General features: G+C 47.2%; 3 protein-coding genes across 12 annotated transcripts in view; 1 reads left to right on the top strand and 2 right to left on the bottom strand.

The window, feature by feature from the left end:
* The window catches only part of Numa1 (nuclear mitotic apparatus protein 1), an 86,817-nt gene extending 82,030 nt beyond the window's left edge, over nucleotides 1–4,787 (top strand). For all 6 annotated transcript variants that reach the window (XM_034489980.2, XM_076939047.1, XM_076939045.1 and 3 more), the window contains 7 exons: nucleotides 662–908; nucleotides 1,781–2,009; nucleotides 2,571–2,707; nucleotides 3,004–3,180; nucleotides 3,364–3,483; nucleotides 3,579–3,782; nucleotides 4,077–4,787. In XM_034489980.2, coding sequence (XP_034345871.1) covers nucleotides 662–908; nucleotides 1,781–2,009; nucleotides 2,571–2,707; nucleotides 3,004–3,180; nucleotides 3,364–3,483; nucleotides 3,579–3,782; nucleotides 4,077–4,088 — 1,126 coding nt within the window. In that variant the 3' untranslated portion in view covers nucleotides 4,089–4,787. The remainder of the gene's footprint in view (nucleotides 1–661; nucleotides 909–1,780; nucleotides 2,010–2,570; nucleotides 2,708–3,003; nucleotides 3,181–3,363; nucleotides 3,484–3,578; nucleotides 3,783–4,076) is intronic.
* A 210-nt stretch (nucleotides 4,788–4,997) lies between these two features.
* Nucleotides 4,998–8,846, bottom strand: Il18bp (interleukin 18 binding protein). 2 transcript variants are annotated; one of them, XM_076939181.1, is made up of 7 exons: nucleotides 8,048–8,846; nucleotides 7,414–7,455; nucleotides 7,081–7,149; nucleotides 6,582–6,776; nucleotides 6,093–6,216; nucleotides 5,857–6,004; nucleotides 4,998–5,669 (listed from the first exon to the last, which is right to left on the bottom strand). In XM_076939181.1, the coding sequence occupies exons 3-7, from the start codon at nucleotides 7,106–7,108 to the stop codon at nucleotides 5,580–5,582; spliced, it is 585 nt and encodes a 194-aa protein (XP_076795296.1). In that variant the 5' UTR covers nucleotides 7,109–7,149; nucleotides 7,414–7,455; nucleotides 8,048–8,846; the 3' UTR covers nucleotides 4,998–5,579. The 2 variants fall into 2 exon arrangements, with proteins under 2 accessions (XP_076795296.1, XP_076795295.1); XM_076939180.1 differs by lacking the exon at nucleotides 8,048–8,846 and adding an exon at nucleotides 7,943–7,961.
* Nucleotides 8,847–9,005: 159 nt separating this feature from the next.
* The window catches only part of Rnf121 (ring finger protein 121), a 55,985-nt gene continuing 45,594 nt past the window's right edge, over nucleotides 9,006–19,396 (bottom strand). For all 4 annotated transcript variants that reach the window (XM_034502282.2, XM_034502272.2, XM_034502292.2 and 1 more), the window contains exons 6-9: nucleotides 17,226–17,346; nucleotides 13,057–13,190; nucleotides 12,383–12,484; nucleotides 9,006–10,365 (exon numbers count right to left, since the gene is read on the bottom strand). In XM_034502282.2, the coding sequence (XP_034358173.1) occupies nucleotides 10,245–10,365; nucleotides 12,383–12,484; nucleotides 13,057–13,190; nucleotides 17,226–17,346 (478 nt within the window). In that variant the 3' untranslated portion in view covers nucleotides 9,006–10,244. The remainder of the gene's footprint in view (nucleotides 10,366–12,382; nucleotides 12,485–13,056; nucleotides 13,191–17,225; nucleotides 17,347–19,396) is intronic.

Raw genomic sequence — 19,396 nt, forward strand, 5'->3', positions numbered from 1 at the left:
GGAACAGTTACAACTTCATTTTCTCTTAGCAACCATCATAGGCTCTGTTCATTGTATCTCCTTAAACAGATAGAACTGGGCTTTAGAGGGATCCAATGATAGAGCCAGGTTTGAACCTGGCAGCCTGTCCTGAGTTCTCGTCACTACCCTGCAGTGTCTCTCATGAGTCTAAGTCTAGGTGAGATGAGCTGAGGTGGAGGGAACAGAGTGTACATGAGGAGTGTGCAGCTAGGAGAGCTTCTGAGAATGTTTACTGATTGTGTATGGTACAAGAGGTCAAATTACACCCACATTCGTGGCCTGGCAACCTGTGAAGGTGTCCCTTCAGGAGATACAGGAAGAAGAACAGGCAGAGGGTTTTAGAGTAGACTTGGTAATTGTGGAACATTTGTGGCATCTGGGGATGTCTGGGCCCATAGCAGTCTGATTGCAGAGCAGGGTTTGAGCTAAGGTAGAGAGATCTGAGAGCTGCTAGTATAAAGGGTTAGGAGCAGCCAAGAGTGGACAGGAAGGCCCCAACAAGGCCCTTTTCTATCTCTGCAAGACCAGTGGTGGTGTGCTTTACCACATTTACCTGTAGTAAGTGTAACCGTTTGGGGCAAGGAAACAGATATGTCTTCTAGCTCAGGATCTGCAACTCAGCAAGTTGCTTTTTCTACAGCAAGCTGCCTCGTACCCAACCAGATGGTACCAGTGTCCCTGGAGAGCCAGCCTCACCCATCTCCCAACGCTTGCCCCCTAAAGTGGAATCCCTGGAGAGTCTCTACTTCACCCCCATTCCTGCTCGGGGTCAGGCCCCCTTGGAGACCAGCCTGGATTCTCTGGGGGATCCCTTCCCTGACTCCGGCCGTAAGACCCGCTCTGCTCGCCGGCGTACCACACAAATCATCAACATTACCATGACCAAGGTTAGGCTACTGGGCGTAGGACTGCTGGGTATTAACACCATTTCCTTTCCAGGGCTCATAAATCAAGGGATGATCAACATCTTATAAAAAGTGTATAGATTTGTTTAAGGTCTCTTTTCTTTTTAGATTTATTTATTTTATATATACAATTGCTCAGTTTTCATGCACACCAGAAGACAGAATCAGATCCCATGGTTGTGAGCCACCATGTGGTTGCTGGGAATTGAACTTGACCCCTGGAAGAGCAGTCAGTGCTCTTAACCAGAGCCATCTCCCCAGCTCCCAGTCTCTCCTGCTGGACAGGAAGACAGAGCAGTACATAGGAAAGAGCAGCTAAGCCTGAGCCTCTGGACCCCATGCAGCCGGGGTGCAGCTTGGTGTGGCTCTCAATGGTCTGAGCATGCACTCGTGCTCTCTCTCTCTCCCCCTCTCTCCTTGTCTTGAGTGGGTTGGGGAAACAGGTGAAAAGGTACTTTTATGCCCTCTACTACTGAGAATTTGAGGATAATGTAGATGATGTTCAGACCCTGGGAACCTTGGGTCCAGGGGCAGCAGAGGTTATGGACAGAGTCCAACTAGATAGCTTAAGAGGTAAGAGTTCTGGCTCTTAGCCTAGCTACTTCCTAGCTGTGTGACTAGAGGATACTCACTTTGCTTTTATCTCTGAAATAGGCCAATAATGCTTCCTTCAAAATGTTGTGGGTAGAAAAGTCTTGGCAACTTCAGCATCTTTCAAGATGCTTCTGGCTGTATGGCCTGTTTACATACTTGGAATGTCAAGACCTTTTTTAAGCAGTGTGATATCTGAGAGCTTTAGGGCAGAGGGAGGTGGTGCTGCTTTATAGTGATACTGCAATGATTTGTCCTTGCAGAAACTAGAATTGGAAGAGCCAGACAGCGCTAACTCATCCTTCTACAGCACGCAGTCTGCCCCTGCTTCCCAGGCCAACTTGCGAGCCACTTCCTCCACTCAGTCTCTGGCCCGCTTGGGTTCACCTGATGATGGCAACTCTGCTTTGCTCACCCTGCCTGGCTACCGGCCTACCACCCGAAGCTCTGCTCGTCGCTCCCAGGCCAGGATGTCCAGTGGGGCTCCCCAAGGTGAGGGGACTGCAGGAATCTTCCAGAATCTCAAACTAGACTAGAAGTAGATCTTGGTGTGGGGAAGAGGCAAGCTTCTAAAAGCTCAAGGCAGTCCTCCTTGTTGCTCATCCTAGGACTGAAAGGGGACAGTCTGAACCAGGGATGCTTACCAGTTTGTTAAGATTCCCACACAGTTCCCAGTGTGAGCTGCTTTCTGGGAAACAGTGGGCTTGGGAAAGTCAGGCTGCCCAGCAATTTCTTGTAAGTTGCCCTTAGGATGTAGGGACCCTCCCTGGTTATCAATTCGTGACCCTCAGTCTCTCTTGGTGTGGGGCACCAAGCCTTGGCAGGTGAATAAGGTGCTGCAGCCTCTGGTCATGAGCTCTTCTGATCTCCCCCGAGAGCGCCTCCATGAGACAGATGGTTTGCTGTGCAACATCAATACAGAGCAGAACTTGTGTATCCAGCCTGAAGCCCCTCAGGAAGATGGGAAGGGGAAACAGTGGCAACAGAAGCCTGGCCAGATGAGTAGGCAGTGTACCAGCAGCCGTGTTTGCCCTAACTTTCTGCCCTCCATAGGAAGGAATAGCTTCTATATGGGCACTTGCCAGGATGAGCCCGAGCAGCTGGATGATTGGAACCGCATCGCAGAGTTGCAGCAGCGCAACCGAGTTTGCCCCCCACACCTGAAGACCTGCTACCCTCTGGAGTCCAGGGTGAGATGTGAGGTCACCTCAAGACCTCCCACACTGACTTTAGTGTCTAGCCTGAATATCTATCCTGGGTTTTTGGTCTACTGGGAAGGTTACTTTCACGTTTCCACATGGAATAGCTGGCAGCTGTCACTCAAGTGTGAAGTCAGATACGACTGTGCTTGAGACTGTTAGCTATTCATTGGGTATAGGCAGACATGAACAACAGGAAGGGAAGGCGTTTTAAAGATTCAGCTTTAGCCCTAGTTCTTGCTCTGTACAGTTGGGGCCCATTGATTGTTGCCTCTTGTCCCATGCAGCCTACCCTGAGCCTGGCCACCATCACTGATGAGGAGATGAAAACTGGAGACCCCCGGGAAACCTTGCGCAGAGCCAGCATGCAGCCAACTCAGATTGCTGAGAGTGCTGGCATCACTACCAGGCAGCAGCGAAAACGGGTTTCCTCAGAGACCCACCAGGGCCCTGGCACTCCTGAGGTAGGTGATGTGTGCATCTGCTTTGTTTTCTTTTTAGCACTGCACCCAGGCATGAACCAGCTCACCAAATCTTAGTAGTGAATCGGGAAAGTCTCTTTCCAAAGGCAGATGTACAGGCCTCTGTCAGAGTTGGGAAGGCATGTCCTTGTGCCATTATCTACCTAACTGTCCTTTGCCTCACAGTCCAAGAAAGCTACCACCAGCTGCTTTCCACGCCCCATGACTCCCAGGGACCGGCATGAAGGACGTAAGCAGAGCAGCACTGCTGACACCCACAAGAAAGCGGCTCCAGTTCTCAAACAGGTTAGTTCAGGACTGAAGGGGGAGAAGGAAGGCCAAGTGAAGCCTTGCTGGCAGAGCCCCAAAGTAGCAGGCTGACAGACCGTCCCTCCCCACAGGCAGACCGTCGCCAGTCAATGGCTTTCAGCATCCTTAACACACCTAAGAAGCTGGGAAATAGTCTTCTAAGGCGAGGAACTTCGAAGAAGACCCCAGGGAAGGTCTCCCCCAATCCTCGCAGCGGAACCCGGCGCTCTCCACGCATTGCCACCACCACAGCTGGCGCTGCTACTGCTGCTGCCACTCCCCGGGCCAAGGGCAAGGTAACGCAGTAAAAGGAGGACCATCCCTAGATACTCTATAGGGCAACATTCAAGGCAGGGCCAAGCCAAACCACTGGAGAAGGGTGGGGGCACAAGAGGTACCCTCTGTCTTGGTTAGTCATTCATAGTTAAGGAGCTCACATTTCTTAGGTGTGGCTAGCAACTGGTAACTTAAAGGTAGGTGTTTATGGGACCCCACAAAGGGAGAGATCCAGCCAGGGTTTTTCTGAACTAGTCAATAGAGGTTGGCAACACAAGAGTTAATATGGCCAAGTGACTGTCTTTCTCTTTCAGGCAAAGCATTAAAGAGTCAAAACCAGTGCACCCATGACTCCACCTGCGTTGTCAGCACTGACCTTGCCTGGTCCTTTTCCTTCTACTGTCCCTCAGTGCCTTCTCTCAGCTCCCAGGCCAATGGCGGCCAGCCCTCCCAGAGACGACGATGTTTGCCTACACCCTGGCCTGGTACCTGGACTTGACTGGTGCCTTCTAGGCATCTCTCAGAGCTGGCCCAGGAGGCTTGGAGCTTGGATAGTGTGTGGTCCTCTCCCTATTTTGCCTCCTGATTTTTTTCCCCCTTGTTTTGGAAAAGTCCACTTTTCCATCATAACTAGATTCGAGACTGGATTCTTGAGCCCAGTCTTCCTTAGTCTCTGGACCTAGAAGGGACCATTGGAGAAGCAGGCTCTGCTTTCCTGCTGTTCCTGGTGGCTGGGCCTAGCAGGGGTCTTTGCTCTTGAAGCCCAGGATTGGGCATGACCTGGTAGGAGCCTCTGCTCTTACCTACTTCCATATACAGCTGCCTGGAGGATGCTTTTTTCCAGGACAGATAGGTCCTGGGTCTCAGGGGTGGGATAGGGGGCAGCCTTCAATGGCAGCTCATACTTTACCTTCCCCAGACTTGCACTGGGGTGGGATATGAACGATGGGAAGGTTTTTAAGGGCCGGGGATGGATCTTTTCTAAATGTTATTACGTGTAAATAAAGTCTATTTTTCTCCCTTGAGTCAGTATGAGGAAAAAAGGGGAATTACAGCTCTTTGGAGCCTGTGTTTCTGGCCCCTGTTCCTAACTAGTATTATGGTCTGTTTTATATTCCAGGGGCTCATGTTATTCTGAATTTCTGTTTGGTAAGAGGCAGTGTCCTGTGCTCCCTCCTGAGTCAGGCAGAGGACTAAGGACAGCACCAGGGCCTTAAAAAAAAAAAATTCAGACCTTGAGATGCTGCAGCTTTATGCGAACTCATGGGCCCTGCTGAGACACAGATTGACAGATACAATTGTGATCTGAAGTAGCCATTGTCCCATCCCATTCCTCGGAACAGTACATTGGGGGGCAAACTAGGGACAAAAAAGAAAAAAAAACCCACACCTGTAAAGATTGAAGTCAATGCAGATAATGGTCAGAGCTGAGTGTGGATGTTGCCAACGTTACATCTCAACTAGGCTTCAGGGTTAACCCTGTTGGATTGGTGCAGGATGTGAGAAATCTGCCAGGCAGGCATCTCAAATTCATGTTGAGTGTAAGCAGAGCTATCACTTGGCTAAGGCGTCATCAGGTCTCAGAGGTTCCAGAACACCAGTGGGATGAATAAGATATTAGAAAAGGTTAGCAGAATGGATGGACAGAAGGACAAGCAGAAAGAACTCTAATGGCTTAATTACTATGATAATCTAGGTAGACGTGAAGCTTGAGTTTGAGGTTCAGCTGCAGAGAGGCAATCACAGCCTATGGTGTAGATGTCACCCTCCAGGTAGATGCCGGTCAGGCTCCAGTAAAGGGCATGCTGTGGTTGGCTTCATGCGACCCCTGGGCCTGCTAATTTGGGTCCTGGGCTGTGGCTGGAGAGGGTTTCTTGAGAAGGGGATGGGGCTGTCTTCAACCCATCCTGGAGAAAGTAAATGCACACACAGTCAGAGCTAAGGAAGAGTCACTGTAGTCCAAGTTCCCTGCTTCCATCTCTGGCTGATATTAAAACAGTCACTAGCTTACAGGTTGCACTGGAAAAGCCAGTCCTTTTTCCCCAGGTAGTAGTGTTCCTCCCATCCCTGGATGCCTTTTTTCAGGTTCCTTACCCAGAGCTGGGCCAGAATGATGTGATACTGGGCCACCTGTCCAGGATCCACAAACAAACAGGAGAAGTTGGTACTTCGTAGGGTGGGGCTCAGTTCCTCCAGCACCAAAGCCCTGTGTAGCCAGGTGCTTGTGTTCCTGTGCTCTCGACTAGAGGAGCAGAAGGAAATCATGAGAGGGCTGCAGGGGCTGGGGAGGAAGAAGGTCTTTCTTCTAGCCTGACTGCAATGACCCTTACCTTGTGTGACCTTCCCTCAGCCGGCCTGGGAGGTGCTCAATGAAGGAACCATTGCCCAGCCAGTAGAGGATGCTGAAGTAGGGGAAGCGGCTGCAGGCAGTACAGGACAAGGTCAGCGTTCCATCTAGGAGTACATTTGACTGTTAGTTATTCTATAAAACAGAGGCCCTTACCTGCCAAGCTCCACTTAGTCATAAGTCAGAAACTTCTAATACCTGTATCCCTCCCACATAGGAAAATGTTAAAGGGGCTATGTGTGCCCCAGAGCAGCTTGCAACTAAGGCCCTGGGAGGTTCTATATTGCCTGTGAGTTCTATAGGAACCATCTGGGGAGCTGGGCAGGAGAATAGTACAGCCAAGTTGGCCTGGCTAGTGCTTCTTGGCAGGTTGGAGGTACTCTCTTAAGTCAACCCAACCCCCCAACTCTGTGCTCACAACCTGCCTCTGACAACAGTATCCTCTTGGGCTCCCATGATACTTGTTCCTTACTCAGTGGCACTTCTTTCTCTGGCCAGATCACATCCAGTGCTGGGTACTGCTTAGTTGGGACTGCTGGAGACCAAGAAGAGCATGGGTCCTTTGAGCTTCCAGTTAAGACAGTGGCAGTTGTCTGAGGTGCAGGTGTAGCTCTGGCCAGAATGACAACATGGACATACAGAAGCAGGACCCACCAAGAATTGGGGTCTGAGGAACAAATAGAGATGTAAATAAAAATCAAGAGATGTAAAAAAAAAATCCTATCACCTATCTTAGTTGGGGACAAGCTGCTACTTGGGTTGGGATAGACTTCTCACCAGGAGTCAGTGGGTGGAGACCCTTCAACCCCCACCTCCCTTCAGCTCTGCGGAACATAGTGCAAAGGAGAACCACAGTGGCTACATAGAAGCTTAGAGCAACGTAGGAGTTGGGTGGAATTCCTGGGGGTGATGATAGCAAAGTTAGCCACATAGCTCCATTCCTTTAGGAGCCACAAAGCCCAATGTCCCACCTACTGTCCAGCAGTGTCTCATGGTCATGATATATCAGGAGCAAGCAAGTCTGGTATCTGTGACTTCCTCTGGAAAAAATAAGTAAAAGTCAGCTAGCCCTACATTTCAGGTTCCTCTTTCCCTCTGGCAGTGTTACTGACACCCATTTGAGCTGCTCCCGTAGTTTAGAGGGCAAGCCTCTAGCCACTAGCTGGGCTGACTGCACTTAAGGCACTGCCAGTGTTACCTAGTAACAATTTTCTCTCATACCAGCTCCAAAGAGCACTTCTATAACAGTTCCCCAATCCAGTCTTACCCATTAGGAAGGAAAGGACTAAGAGCCAGGAACTTACCTGGGAAGCAACACTCCGTTTGCTGGCTTGCTAACAGTCCTTCTGGGAAGGGAGGCAGCAGTCAGCTTCTAGGAAAGCTCCCAACTGTTTTCACTTTCACTTTCTTAACTAGGAATCCCAATCCCAAACAGGCTGTTCCGCCCCTTGACCCAATGCTCACAGCAGACAATTCCCAGGGCCCTTCTCTGCCTCACCCCCCACTGAGGCCAGCTAAGGGGTGAGACAGATCAGTCTCTCACAGGTCACTACTGTCTTGCCCCTTCCACCCTTCACAGCCAACTTTCTACAGGGCCAAGCCTTTACTTTCTGCAGAACAAACTCCAAGGAAACAATATCCATTGGCACTGGGGGCCCCATATTGAATCACTGACCTTTTTTACATTCAATGCCTCACTGGCCCATTAACATCCTAGATTCTCTCAGGCTCCCCTCCCCAACCCCTCACCCCAGGTCAGGTCTTAACACAAGCCTCACACACAGCCACAGCCACTTGTGCAGGTTCACTTACAGTAAGTTTAGATCTTCCTACCTGGTTCTTAAGCCCTGAATAGTTTGGAGCTTTTGGGAGCTCCAAGGCTGAGTGTAGCTGCCTGGACCAACCCTCCCCCCCACCCCCCAAAAAAAAAAATCTTACCACAAGAGCAACTTCCCTGCCTGGCTAGTGTACAAAACTCCCAGCCACGCTGAGAGCTGACCCCAAATAGCCAGGAAGGCACTTCCACAACACTGGCTCCGGTAGCTCAGAGGCTGGGACTTGGAAGAACAAAATTAGAATCAGACAAAATCCTTAAGCCATGCTCCCTGAATGTTGTTCCAGAACCTCTTGGGGCAGAAAGACCAATGCATGTACTTGTGGCAAACTGCTGTGGTCTTAGGTTTGTGATTCTGTGATCAGAGGGTAGAGCTGGTGACAAGTGGGACAGATCAGGTGGAAGGACCCGTGGAATAGATTCATACTTGGTTCTGAGGCAGGAGGCTGAAAGCTGTCTTTTATGTGGCACACTCCTATCTCGTCTCTTCTGAGCAATCCACCTAGGCTGCAGAACTCAGGGGAAACTCCCTCAGAATCCAGGATCACCAGGAGTTGGGTCCAGAAGTTGTGTGCCTCCACACACCCACAGGGGGATTTCTCAGTCTGCTGGGGTGTAGGTAGAGGTGCAGGAAGAGGAACTAAGCTGTACCTTAGAACAACCAAGACTAAAGGTAAAACATGGAAGCAGCATTCACCTTAGGGAGAGGGGAGGGCAAATACCAAAGGAAGAATTGCCTGTCTCTGAGCCTTTTGCTCAGCTCCCATTCCTGAGGATGGAGGGAAAGAGGAAGCCATAGTGGAGCAAGAGAACAGGCTGAGTAGTAGGGGGTAGCAGGGTACTAGTCTCAGACTGAAGGTGGAGTGCCACTCAGTCTGAAAGGGGACCAGTGAGGCCTCAGGGCCCCTAATGCCATAGGACAGGAACCACACACACTGAGGGAGGGATAGGTGGGGAGGTAGTACCAATGACTCCAGGTCCCAGCTCTCAGCGGGGATACAAGAGGCCAAGGTACCCCAGGGGTCATGGGAAAGGGGTGACAAAAAGAAAAGCAAATGGATGTCCAGCTTTCCAGCCCAGCTCATGGAGCTTTATTCAGATGTGATGACAAGATCCTGTTTGGTTCTTGTTGCCTTCAAATGGGCCAGGCCAAATTTCTCTAGAAACCCAGTGCTGCTGACCCATGCTGCCCTCCCACTTCTTCACATTCCTAGGACTACAGTGAGGCCTGCTCAGAAGCCCCTTTTCAGGCCCATGTTTACTCAGGCCTTACTCTTCCTATGCACTCACCATTCTCCATATCAGGCCTGGGAAAGCCCACAAATGACCAAGCCTACAGAGGGATGTTTCCTGGGCTGGGAATCCCCACTTAGCTTCAAGGGCACACTGATGACTGGCCGAAAACAGATCCATTAGTCTGCTCTGCATACACAAACATACACTCTTAGGCTTTCAGGAAGGAAGTGATGTGCAGAGTAGCCTTTGGCACATGTCAACACTTCCAGACTGAAGGGTATACTTGCACAAGAAGCTGCAACATTCACTGCTGCCAAAGTAGCTTCCACAGGCCAATGACATACAGATTGCTTTTATACCCTGCCTGGCGACAGACCTGCTCAAAGCAGGTTATCCATGCTGCTCATATTTCTAGTTGTCCCAAAACATAGTCAGTGAATTTTGAGGCCACAGGGCTTCCCTAATTGGAAAAGTCATTGATTTTACCACACCCAGCCTTTAGTTTCCAGACAAAAAGGCAACAGAGTCATACACAACACCTATCTTATGTCCAGAGATGAAGAGACCCTTTACCACTCAGTGCTAATCTGGCACCAGTCTGAGCTCTTCTACACTGAGTGCAAACCAGGCTTGAGCCTTGCAGAGGGAAAGGAAGGGAAGGGAAGGGAAGGGAAGGGAAGGTAAAGGGTAGGCTGAAGCACTCAGCCTCCTGAAAACCCACCAGTGCTCAGCTAGAGGTGAGAAGACTCCTCCCAACCAACAATACGGCAGCTTTGCCCTCCCTGTCCAAGCAAGGTAAGGCCTGAGGGTGGGGGACAATTCCTATGCTCCACAATAAAAAAATTTAAATATATTCATCAAAATAATTTTCTTTTAAAAAGCCCCATTGCTGACGCCCCAGTGGCTGGTTCTCCATCATTTCCCCTCCAACCCAGACACAGCTGGGGAGGTCCTGAATGGCCCAAGTGCCTTTGAGTCTTTTCCACCCAAGTCTTTGTGGGCGCAAGGAGAGTGCCCTGAGGTCCATGGTGGGTGGGGTGGGTTCTCCAATGATGTACTTTCTGATTACTCCAGGCCCAGGATGTAGCTGATGCCTTGTACCAGGCCAATGATGACAGGCTGCCAGGCTACCAAGTATCGAAGCCAGTCCAGCAGCTGTCCGTACATGACATGAGGCCTCTCCCAGCTGTTAGAATGTTAAGGATCACACTCAATATTCAGTAGCTGTTGGGTTTATCCAGGGTGGTAGGAAGGCCTTCCTTGGGCCTGCCCAGTGTTTTAAGCTGCTCCATAGCCCAGATTCTCTTCAGCTCTCTAGGCTGGAATGAAAGGCTGAACTTAGAAAATCAAAGAAAGGAGAGCAGAGGGGACTAGAGACAGACATGAGAAGTGGAGAGGTAAAACAGATGCACCACCTTCTCATAACAGACAAACAGCCTGAGTCAGACAGACGTGACACCCTACAGACAAACCCATGACAGAAGAGGCTAGGAATAGGTTACAGTACCCATCCCCCCCCCCCCCCTTTTCCTTTTTAAAACAGGGTTTCTTTGTGTAGTTAAGGCTATCCTGGAACTCACTCTGGGGACCAGCCTGGCTCAAACTCAGAGGTCTACCTGCCTCTGTCTCCCAAGTCCTGGGATTAAAGGCGTTCAAGCCCCACCCCAGCTAACCAGTTGTCTCCTAGTAAGTGCTTTGCTTCTGGTATAGCTATATTCCTGGACCCCAGGAGGCCCCTGCAATGTATAGAATTTAAGGTTTTCTCCATCAAGGAAAAGACTGAGTCTACTGACATGTTGTGTACCAATTTCCTTCCAGGTTTAAACAAAACAAAACTCTCTTTCATCTTGGCAGGAAGCTTGTTAAGAAGTAAACTATTCTATAAAGAGGTAAAACATCCCACCCAGCAAGCAGGGAAGCTCCTTAAGCCCAGAAAGTAAACAATGCAAAAGCTTCAGGAAGTCCCCCAAACCAACCAAATACACTAGGGCACTCTTTACTCAAAAGTACATAAGCAGTGAAAAATTGCTGATGAGTTTCCTAGCAGACTCTGAGTGATGTTGAGCTTCCTGGACGACTCTAAAACCAGCTGAATTGCCCAGAAGAAATTCAGGCCAAGTCACCTGCCTGCAGAGAGTTCCAGGTTTGTGACTTTCAGTAGCTTTTGGTGGTGCAGCTATCTTTGAGTTTTCTGCCCATACAAATAACTCCTCAGCAATAGGTGATACTAATAAAACCCACTGTTCACTAAGTTGGACTTGGCTAGTCTGCCATTGCTTCCTTATCCGGGGTGAGTAAATGTTTCTTAATGTCTTCCCAGGAATATCATGGAACAAGACAAAAGAGTCAGAGAGAAAAGGAGCCAACAGGTTATTCATAAGGAACCCACCCTTGACAGAGACTTGAAGCAGGCCCTACTGGGGCCAAAAGGTCTTTTGTGGAGTTTCCTTTCCTTTTACATCTAAATGAGGAAAGGGACTGGTCTGAAGAGAGAGGATGCCTGCAAAGCCTGCTGGGAGCAAAGTTCATGGAGAAGCTGTTGAAATGGGTGGAACACTCCTCTAAAGGCATCAAAAATATCAGCATGGCCTGGGTTACTTAAGAGGTAAGGGCAGCCACACACCCCAGCAAGGCCAGATGACCATAAGTGTTCTGGGACCAGTCTTAGAAGAACCATGTAGGAAACCTAAAATGGGAAAGGCCAGAGTCTCTTGTTCAAAGACTCTGACAGTGTCCTGCTGGTGTATATGAAGAGGGACCTGGAAACCACAGAACACAGAGGGTAGCTGAGACAGGAGCTGAAATAGAGCTGGATCCTTGCACACTACAGGAAGTGAATGTGAGGCCAGAGAAATGGCTGGGTAGGAAGGGCAGTGTCTGCCAGCTCCCCAGATTCTCAGGCCCTGCCTGCACAGTAAAGGTGGTCTCCAGTTGCACAGCATGGGTGAGGTGGCACCCACTGGTGAAATAACTGTGGACATTGCTCAGCCTCTGAAGCTGCTAGCGAATCAAGTGAGCTGACATAGGTGAAGAAGCAAACACATGGCAAGCAACAGTGGCTGCTTCCACTAGCAATTTAGGATGGGAAACTCAGTTTCTGGACTGCCTCATGTCACCCCACCTCCCCAGAACAGGAACCAAACTGAGTGCTGGAAGCATCAGTACTTCCCACCACCCACTATCAACAAGGACCCAAAGGATACGGATTGCTGAACATCCTCTTCAGGTCCACCTTCTCCTTGCAGTAGGGACACGTCTGCTTCTTTCCCACGATGCACCAGCCTCGGATACAGAATTCATGGAATCTGAGCACCACTGGTCAAGGGAAGTGACTGAAAGCAGACTGGCACTTTAGCCTCATCCTGGATCTCCAGGTGCCAGAGCATCACCTCTAGAGAAAGGTTCAGACTGTGCCATTACTTCCTGCAGCTGTGTGATCTGGGGCAGGTCCCTTTTCTCTGAATGTTTCCTCACAGGGGGTGAGGGCAGTGATGCTATTTACATGGTTGGTATGAGCTAGAGATAACGCCCAGTTCCCAATGTGACATAGAATGGGAGCTTAGTAAATACAAGATCAAATGAACAATGGGGATTTGACTCACTCAACCGTTGCAGTAGAGGGTTTCCTTCCCTTGTGACATGTATCATCTTGAGCAGCCTCACTGGCTGCAGCTGTGGGTTTTCTAGGACCTGGCAGTCCATAACTACCTTTTACTGAAGAGAGAGTGCCAGTTTGGTAGAAGGGTGAGGAAAGCTGCAGTTTCTGCTGGGGCTCACCTACACTCCACCTCTGGACAACACACGGTAGTAACCACCACCCTCTTCCCACCGTGACTGGAGTGTGGGCTCAGGAGAGATGTAGCACAAGGCAGGATACACGTGATTACAGGAAAGCCTGTATGTGTTCTCAATGATGCCCTCTTCATTGACATCCACAAAGATCTGCTGCCCACACACAGCACACACGCTGTCTGAGAGGTGCTTGGTAGGCATGCCCGATTCACTGTAGAACTAGAGGAGGAGAGCAGGAGGGAAGGCCAGAAAAGCTGTGAGAATCTGTCTGCCTGGGAAGATAAGGATGGTGGTCACAGTGCATGTGCAGTCTGGAAGCAGAGAGTTGAATGCTGGCACTCGCGCTCTCTCTCTCTCTCTCTCTCTCTCTCTCTCTCTCTCTCTCTCACACACACACACACACACACACACACACACACACACACACACACACACACACAGAGGCAGAAGTTAGGTGATTCTAACTCATGTTGAGTTAACAATATTTACCACCACAGTCTCCTAAGGTCTTTCTGAATCCATAGGTGCCTCCTCTCCAGCCCAGTCTTCACACAGAACACAGACTAAAGAGTTACAGCTTTAAGTCTGGGGAAGCTTCCTAAGGAAGGCGTTCTTAAGTCAACTGTGCTGGCGCCTGCTGAGGGACATCTACACCACCAGTGCTCCTAGTGACTGGGGTCGAAGTTTCTCAGGCTAAGCACTCAGAAGGGCGCAAACAGAAGCCAAGTTAGAACATGCTAAAGAGTTAGTGACAGCCATAAACAAATACATAGCCAGGAGTGGTATCACATGTCTTTAATCCCAGCACTGGGAAGACAGAGGCAAGCAGGTCTTTGTGAGTTCAAGGCCAGCCTGGTCTACAAATCAAGTTCCAGGACAGCCAGTGCTGTCACATGCACACATACAAAAAACTAAATACATAAGTACGTAAGTCAGAAAGTAAAGTAATAAGTGACAGTGATCCATGTGAACAGAAGCTACCTGTGAGGAGCAAGAAACAGGCCGTAGCCAGAAGAGTGTGGCTAAGAAAAGGGCTTTTTTTTTTTTTAAAGATAAAATATATATATATATATATATATATATATATATATATATATATATATATATATACCTTGTCTCCAAAAACCAAATAATAATAATAAATAAAAAGTAATAATAAAAAAAATATTTCTGAGCCGGGCAGTGGTGGCGCACGCCATTAAACCCAGTACTTGGGAGGCAGAGGCAGGTGGATTTTTGAGTTTGAGGCCAGCCTGGTCTACAGAGTGAGTTCCAGGATAGCCAGAGCTACACAGAGAAACCCTGTCTCGAAAAACCTAAATAAATAAATACATTTATGTATGTCTGGCTGTAATGGTACATACCTAGTCCTAGCACTTGGGAGGCAGAGGCAAGAGGACCACAGGAATTCAAGGTGTATAAACGCAGCTCAAGGCTAGACAAGGCTAGACAGTGAGAACTTGTTTCAAAAACACCCAAATAAATAAATAAATAAATGAATAAATAAATAAATAAATGAACAACGCTTCAAAATACAGAAAGTGCTGGCAGAGACAAGGAAAAGTGACCTGCACAATGGCTCAGAGTTCACTGAGAGCAGGTCAGGCTAGCCATGGTGGCACACTATGCCCAGCACATACATGCAGGCAAAACACTAACAACACACAAAACAGTTTTTAAAAAATCGACAACAGAAAAGAGGTTAAGATCTGCAAACAGTCCAACCCTAGTTCCCTCCACTATTTCAGCAGTGAAGACAGCACACATTCCTGTTGTGGTGTTGGCTAGGAAATCTGAGGAACTGAGAGACAAGCCTGGGTGAGGGGCTTTCTCAGAGTGTCAAGGGTCAGTTTCAGAGTGTCCCAATGTACCACACGAAGAGCTTTCCCAGGAGCTTCCCTCAGAGGACAAAAGTACCACAAAACATTTCACAATTCTTCTACCCCAGCATGACTTCTATCTTCAGTAGAAACTACAGTGTCTGGCTGTCACAAGCTTAAGACTTCATAATGGCCCTATGGAAAACACAGTCTCCATCCATGGTCCCTTGACACAACTTAAGTTACTTTAGTTCAGACTGCAGACATCTTCACAGAAGTGAGAGAGAATTGTTCTGAGGTAATGCAGCCCAGTGGAGAGGAACTGAGAATGCTTGTTAATATAATTATAAAACCTCAGTTTCCTAGCACTTGGGAGGCAGAGGCAGGCGGATTTCTGAGTTCAAGGCCAGCCTGGTCTACAGAGTGAGTTCCAGGACAGCCAGGGCTACACAGAGAAACCCTGTCTCAAAAAACCAAAAAAAAAAAAAACCTCAGTTTATTTCTAGGAACCCTGCAATCAATTAGCCAAAAAAGCTCTCAGATCAAAGCGTTATCCACAGGAGGTAAACTGGGTCAAGTTTCTGGCTCTAAGGTCTAATTGGAGACATACTTATAAATCAACTATAATTCTCTTACAGACAGAAGCTGTGACCTCAGAATGTACAGAAGATTAAAAACGGACTGAGGCTGAGCATGTGTGCAATACAACAGAATATCACTCAACCTTTGAAAAGAAGAGAATTGGGGCTGGAGTGATGGTTCAGTGGTTTATAACTGCTTGCACTTCTAGAGACTGAGGCTTGATCTCCAGCACTCACATGCTGGCTCACGGCCTTCTGACTACAGTTCCCCAGACTCCGACACACTCTTCTAGCTTGAGGTCACTAGGTATGTGTGTGGTGCATAGTCATACATGCAGGCAACTGAAGGCCTGGATCTCAATGGCCAGTGATCCTAGGTGAATTGATGAGCTCCTGGTTTGGTGACAGATAGTTTTGCAAAACTTAAAGTGGAGGGCAGTCAAGATGGCTCATAGGTAAAGCACTTGCTATGCAAACCTGGTCATCTCAATTAGACCAGAACAGGTAGAAAGGCACAGGTGAGAACCAACTCCACAAACTTGCTCTCTGGTCTACGTGAGTACCATGGCACATGCACACCTACACCATCATATGCATAGGCAATAATAAGAATAAATATAATGCACTTGGGATACAGAAGCAGATGGCTCTCTGAGTTTAAGGCCAGTCTAGAGAGGCTAATGAGAGACGCTGTCTAAAAAACCAAGGTGGATGGTCCCTGAGAAAGACATGCAGAGTCATCCTCTGGCTTCTCAAGGCATGTGCTTACATGTGTATACACACACAGATACACATATACAAAAGGAGAAGAAAGAAAACTACATTATCGAGTTTCAGGACAGCCAGAGCTATAAAACCCGTCTTAAAAACAAAGGCAATAGTAATAAAAAGAATAAACAATGTAAAATAAGGAAAGACACCTCGAGCTGACCTCTGGTCTCTGTACCCATGTGCACATGCATGTTCATACACATGCTCACGGACACACACAGATACACACATATATACAAAAAACCCTGCCCACACTCAGTCCAGCTGACAGAACTCTTATGGTGCTATTTCCTCTGTTTGGTGCACGCTTCATCACTTACTCCTGTCAAAGCCAGCTGAAGAGTAATTCTTTTGAGGACACCATCTTTGAGTTCAATAAGGTCAAATGTGTCAGTACATGTGTGCATAGCATAGTACACCTTTCCTTCATAATACTTAATGTTTTATGTTTGTGTATTACTTTAATATTTACCTTTCTCATTAGTAAGTAGAGTTATTTTGGGGCAAGGGCCTGCTTTATTTTTATATTCAGATTTTATGTGTAGGACCCACTGAGCTTACTTAGTGTTGTTTGCATAAGTATGGGTCATGACACTTGGAAAAGTTCCCAGTGGCTACACTACTGGGTAAATAACTACCTCTTCACTAGCAGAGTGAACTACCAATAGTTCCTCAGGGTACATGTTTATTTTCAAGTATCTTTGTAAGTCTAGTATACAGCACAGGGTGTAGGCATATATGAAGCATTAAAAAAGCATCTGTTAGGTGAATGTTAACTTTCGACTGGGTAAAATGTTTCTTTTTTATGTTGACTCAAAGTTTTTATGTGGCTTAGCTCATCTTAGTGCCTTCCATCAAGGATGTGATGCTAGTCTGAACAATCTGGAGGTAACAAGGAGGCAGTGTTAAGAACACAGATAAAAGGGTATGGTGGTATAGACCTGTAATCCTAGTGTTCAAGAGTCTGAGGCAGCAGAATTCTGAGTCCAAGGAGCCAGTCAGGACTACATCACAGTAAGACCTTATCTCAAACACAGACAAACACACAAACAAACAAATAAAGCAGGCACAGATGAGCTCACCCCTATGGTTGATGCCATATAGTCTGCACACATTTCTGCAAAGTCCCGTTCAAGGACTCCATAGTAAAGTCCATAGAAGAGAAGAGAAATACCAAAGTCCATCGCATCTTCTGGTTTAATCCTGCAGAGGAAGCAGCATGGCAGTAAGGCATGGCCTGAGAAACAATTGCTTTTGGGTTACTGCTTAAGGACACTCAAAGCCTAAATTTAGTTTGATTGCTCAAAAGCTAAGGCAAGTGTCAGTAAATTATAAACAAATCCACTTTGTTATTTTTATATGTCCACAGCATCACTTGAGAAAGCTATTACTATGAGCTACAAAAACTAAGTTAGTATATCACTGCCCCACAAACCTGGTCCCTGGTCTCAACTCTGGCTGTAGTTCCAGCCTGATGTGACAGGAAAGCCAGGCTTTGTACTTGCATGGAGCACCATTCAGAGCTATGTGTTAACAATTCCATTATTGGTAAATGCTGGATACCAAGTAGTAGGGATTTTATTTAAAAAAAAAAAAAAAAAAAAAAAAAAAAAAATTAAAAAGAAAAAAACAAAAAAAAGGTGAAAAAAACCTTCTGGTCTCGATCTGCACTCCGGAGCTAAGGCTGTCCCACAGCCCTATGTACCCAAATCCCGACTGGAAAGAGCTGGTCTCCCAGGAGCGCATTCACTCTCTAAGCCCACAAGTGAGATCACCACTTTCAGTCCAATAACTGTCCAAAGAGGGACCTGCCAGGAGCACACAGGGCACAGGAACAGTGGAGCAGCTGGGGACAGAATCCTTCTAGATTCTATCTGCGCCCCAAAGTTAAGGCTGTCCCACAGCCCTTCATACTCAAATCCTTCCCAGAGTCTCTCCAGGAGTGCTGACACACCTAAGATCACAGGCTCACAGGCCCACAGGAGGGACAAGTTCCAGTCAGAGACACCAAGATAACCAGATGTCGAGAGGCAAGCACAAGAACCTAGACAACAGAAACCAAAGCTACTTGGCATCATCAGAACCCAGTTCTCCCACTACAGCAAGTAGTGAATACCCCCAACACACTGGAAATGCAAGATTCCAATTTAAAGTCACATCTCATGATGATGATAGAGGTCTTTAAGACGGACATAATAGCTCCCTAAAGAAATACAGGAGAACACAGGTAAACAAGTAGAAATGCTTAAAGAGAAAACACAAAAATCCCTTAAAGAATTACAAAAAAACCCACAACCAAACAGGTGAAGGAATTGAACAAAACCATCTAGGATCTAAAAAATGGAAATAAAAACTGTAAAGAAATCACAAAGGGAGACAACCCTGGAGATAGAAAACCTAGGAAAGAGACCAGGAGTCATAGATGCAAGCATCACCAACAGAATACAAGAGACAGAAGAAAGAATCTCAGGGGCAGAAGATACCATAGAAAACACTGACACAACAGTCAAAAGAAAATGTAAAATGCAAAAAGCTCCTAACCCAAAATATCCAGGAAATGAGAAGACCAAACCTAAGGATAATAGGTATAGAAGAGAGCGAAGATTCCCAACTTAAAGGGCCAGTAAATATCTTCAACAAAATTATAGAAGAAAACTTCCCTAATCTAAAGAAAGAGATGTTCATGAACATACAAGAAGCCTACAGAATTCCAAATACACTAGACCAGAAAAGAAATACCTCCCATCACATAATAATCAAAACACCAAACGCACAAAAAAAGAAAGAATATTAAAAGCAGTAAGGGAAAAAGGTCAAGTAACATATAAAGGCAGACCTATCAGAATTATACTAGACTTCTCACCAGAGACTATGAAAGCTAAAAGATCCTGGGCAGATGTCATACAGACCCTAAGAGAACATAAATGACAGCCAAGGCTATTATATCCAGCAAAACTCTCAATTACCATAGAATCAGGGCTGAAATCAACCAAGTAGAAACAAAAACTAAAAAGAATCAACAAAACCAGGAGCTGGTTCTTTGAGAAAATAAACAAGATAGATAAACCCTTAGCCAGACTAACCAGAGGACACAGAGACAGTATCCAAATTAATAAAATCGGGAATGAAAAGGGAGACATAACAATAGAAAACCATCAGATCCTACTAGAAAAACCTATACTCAACACAACTGGAAAATCTGGATGAAATGGACAATTTTCTAGACAGATACCAGGTACCAAAATTAAATAAG

This window comes from Arvicanthis niloticus, chromosome 1, assembly GCF_011762505.2.
Source record: "Arvicanthis niloticus isolate mArvNil1 chromosome 1, mArvNil1.pat.X, whole genome shotgun sequence".
In the NCBI taxonomy this organism is placed as follows: domain Eukaryota; kingdom Metazoa; phylum Chordata; class Mammalia; order Rodentia; family Muridae; genus Arvicanthis; species Arvicanthis niloticus.

What these genes read in the sequence shown, in the direction of transcription:
- Il18bp (XM_076939181.1), bottom strand. Translation starts at nt 7,108, where the DNA reads ATGACCATGAGACACTGCTGGACAGTAG. An exon ending in CTGAGGGAAGGTCACACAAG is followed by an intron (nt 6,005 to 6,092) that starts GTAAGGGTCATT and finishes CTGCTCCTCTAG; the next exon opens with TCGAGAGCACAGGAACACAA. An exon ending in TCATTCTGGCCCAGCTCTGG is followed by an intron (nt 5,670 to 5,856) that starts GTAAGGAACCTG and finishes TACTTTCTCCAG; the next exon opens with GATGGGTTGAAGACAGCCCC.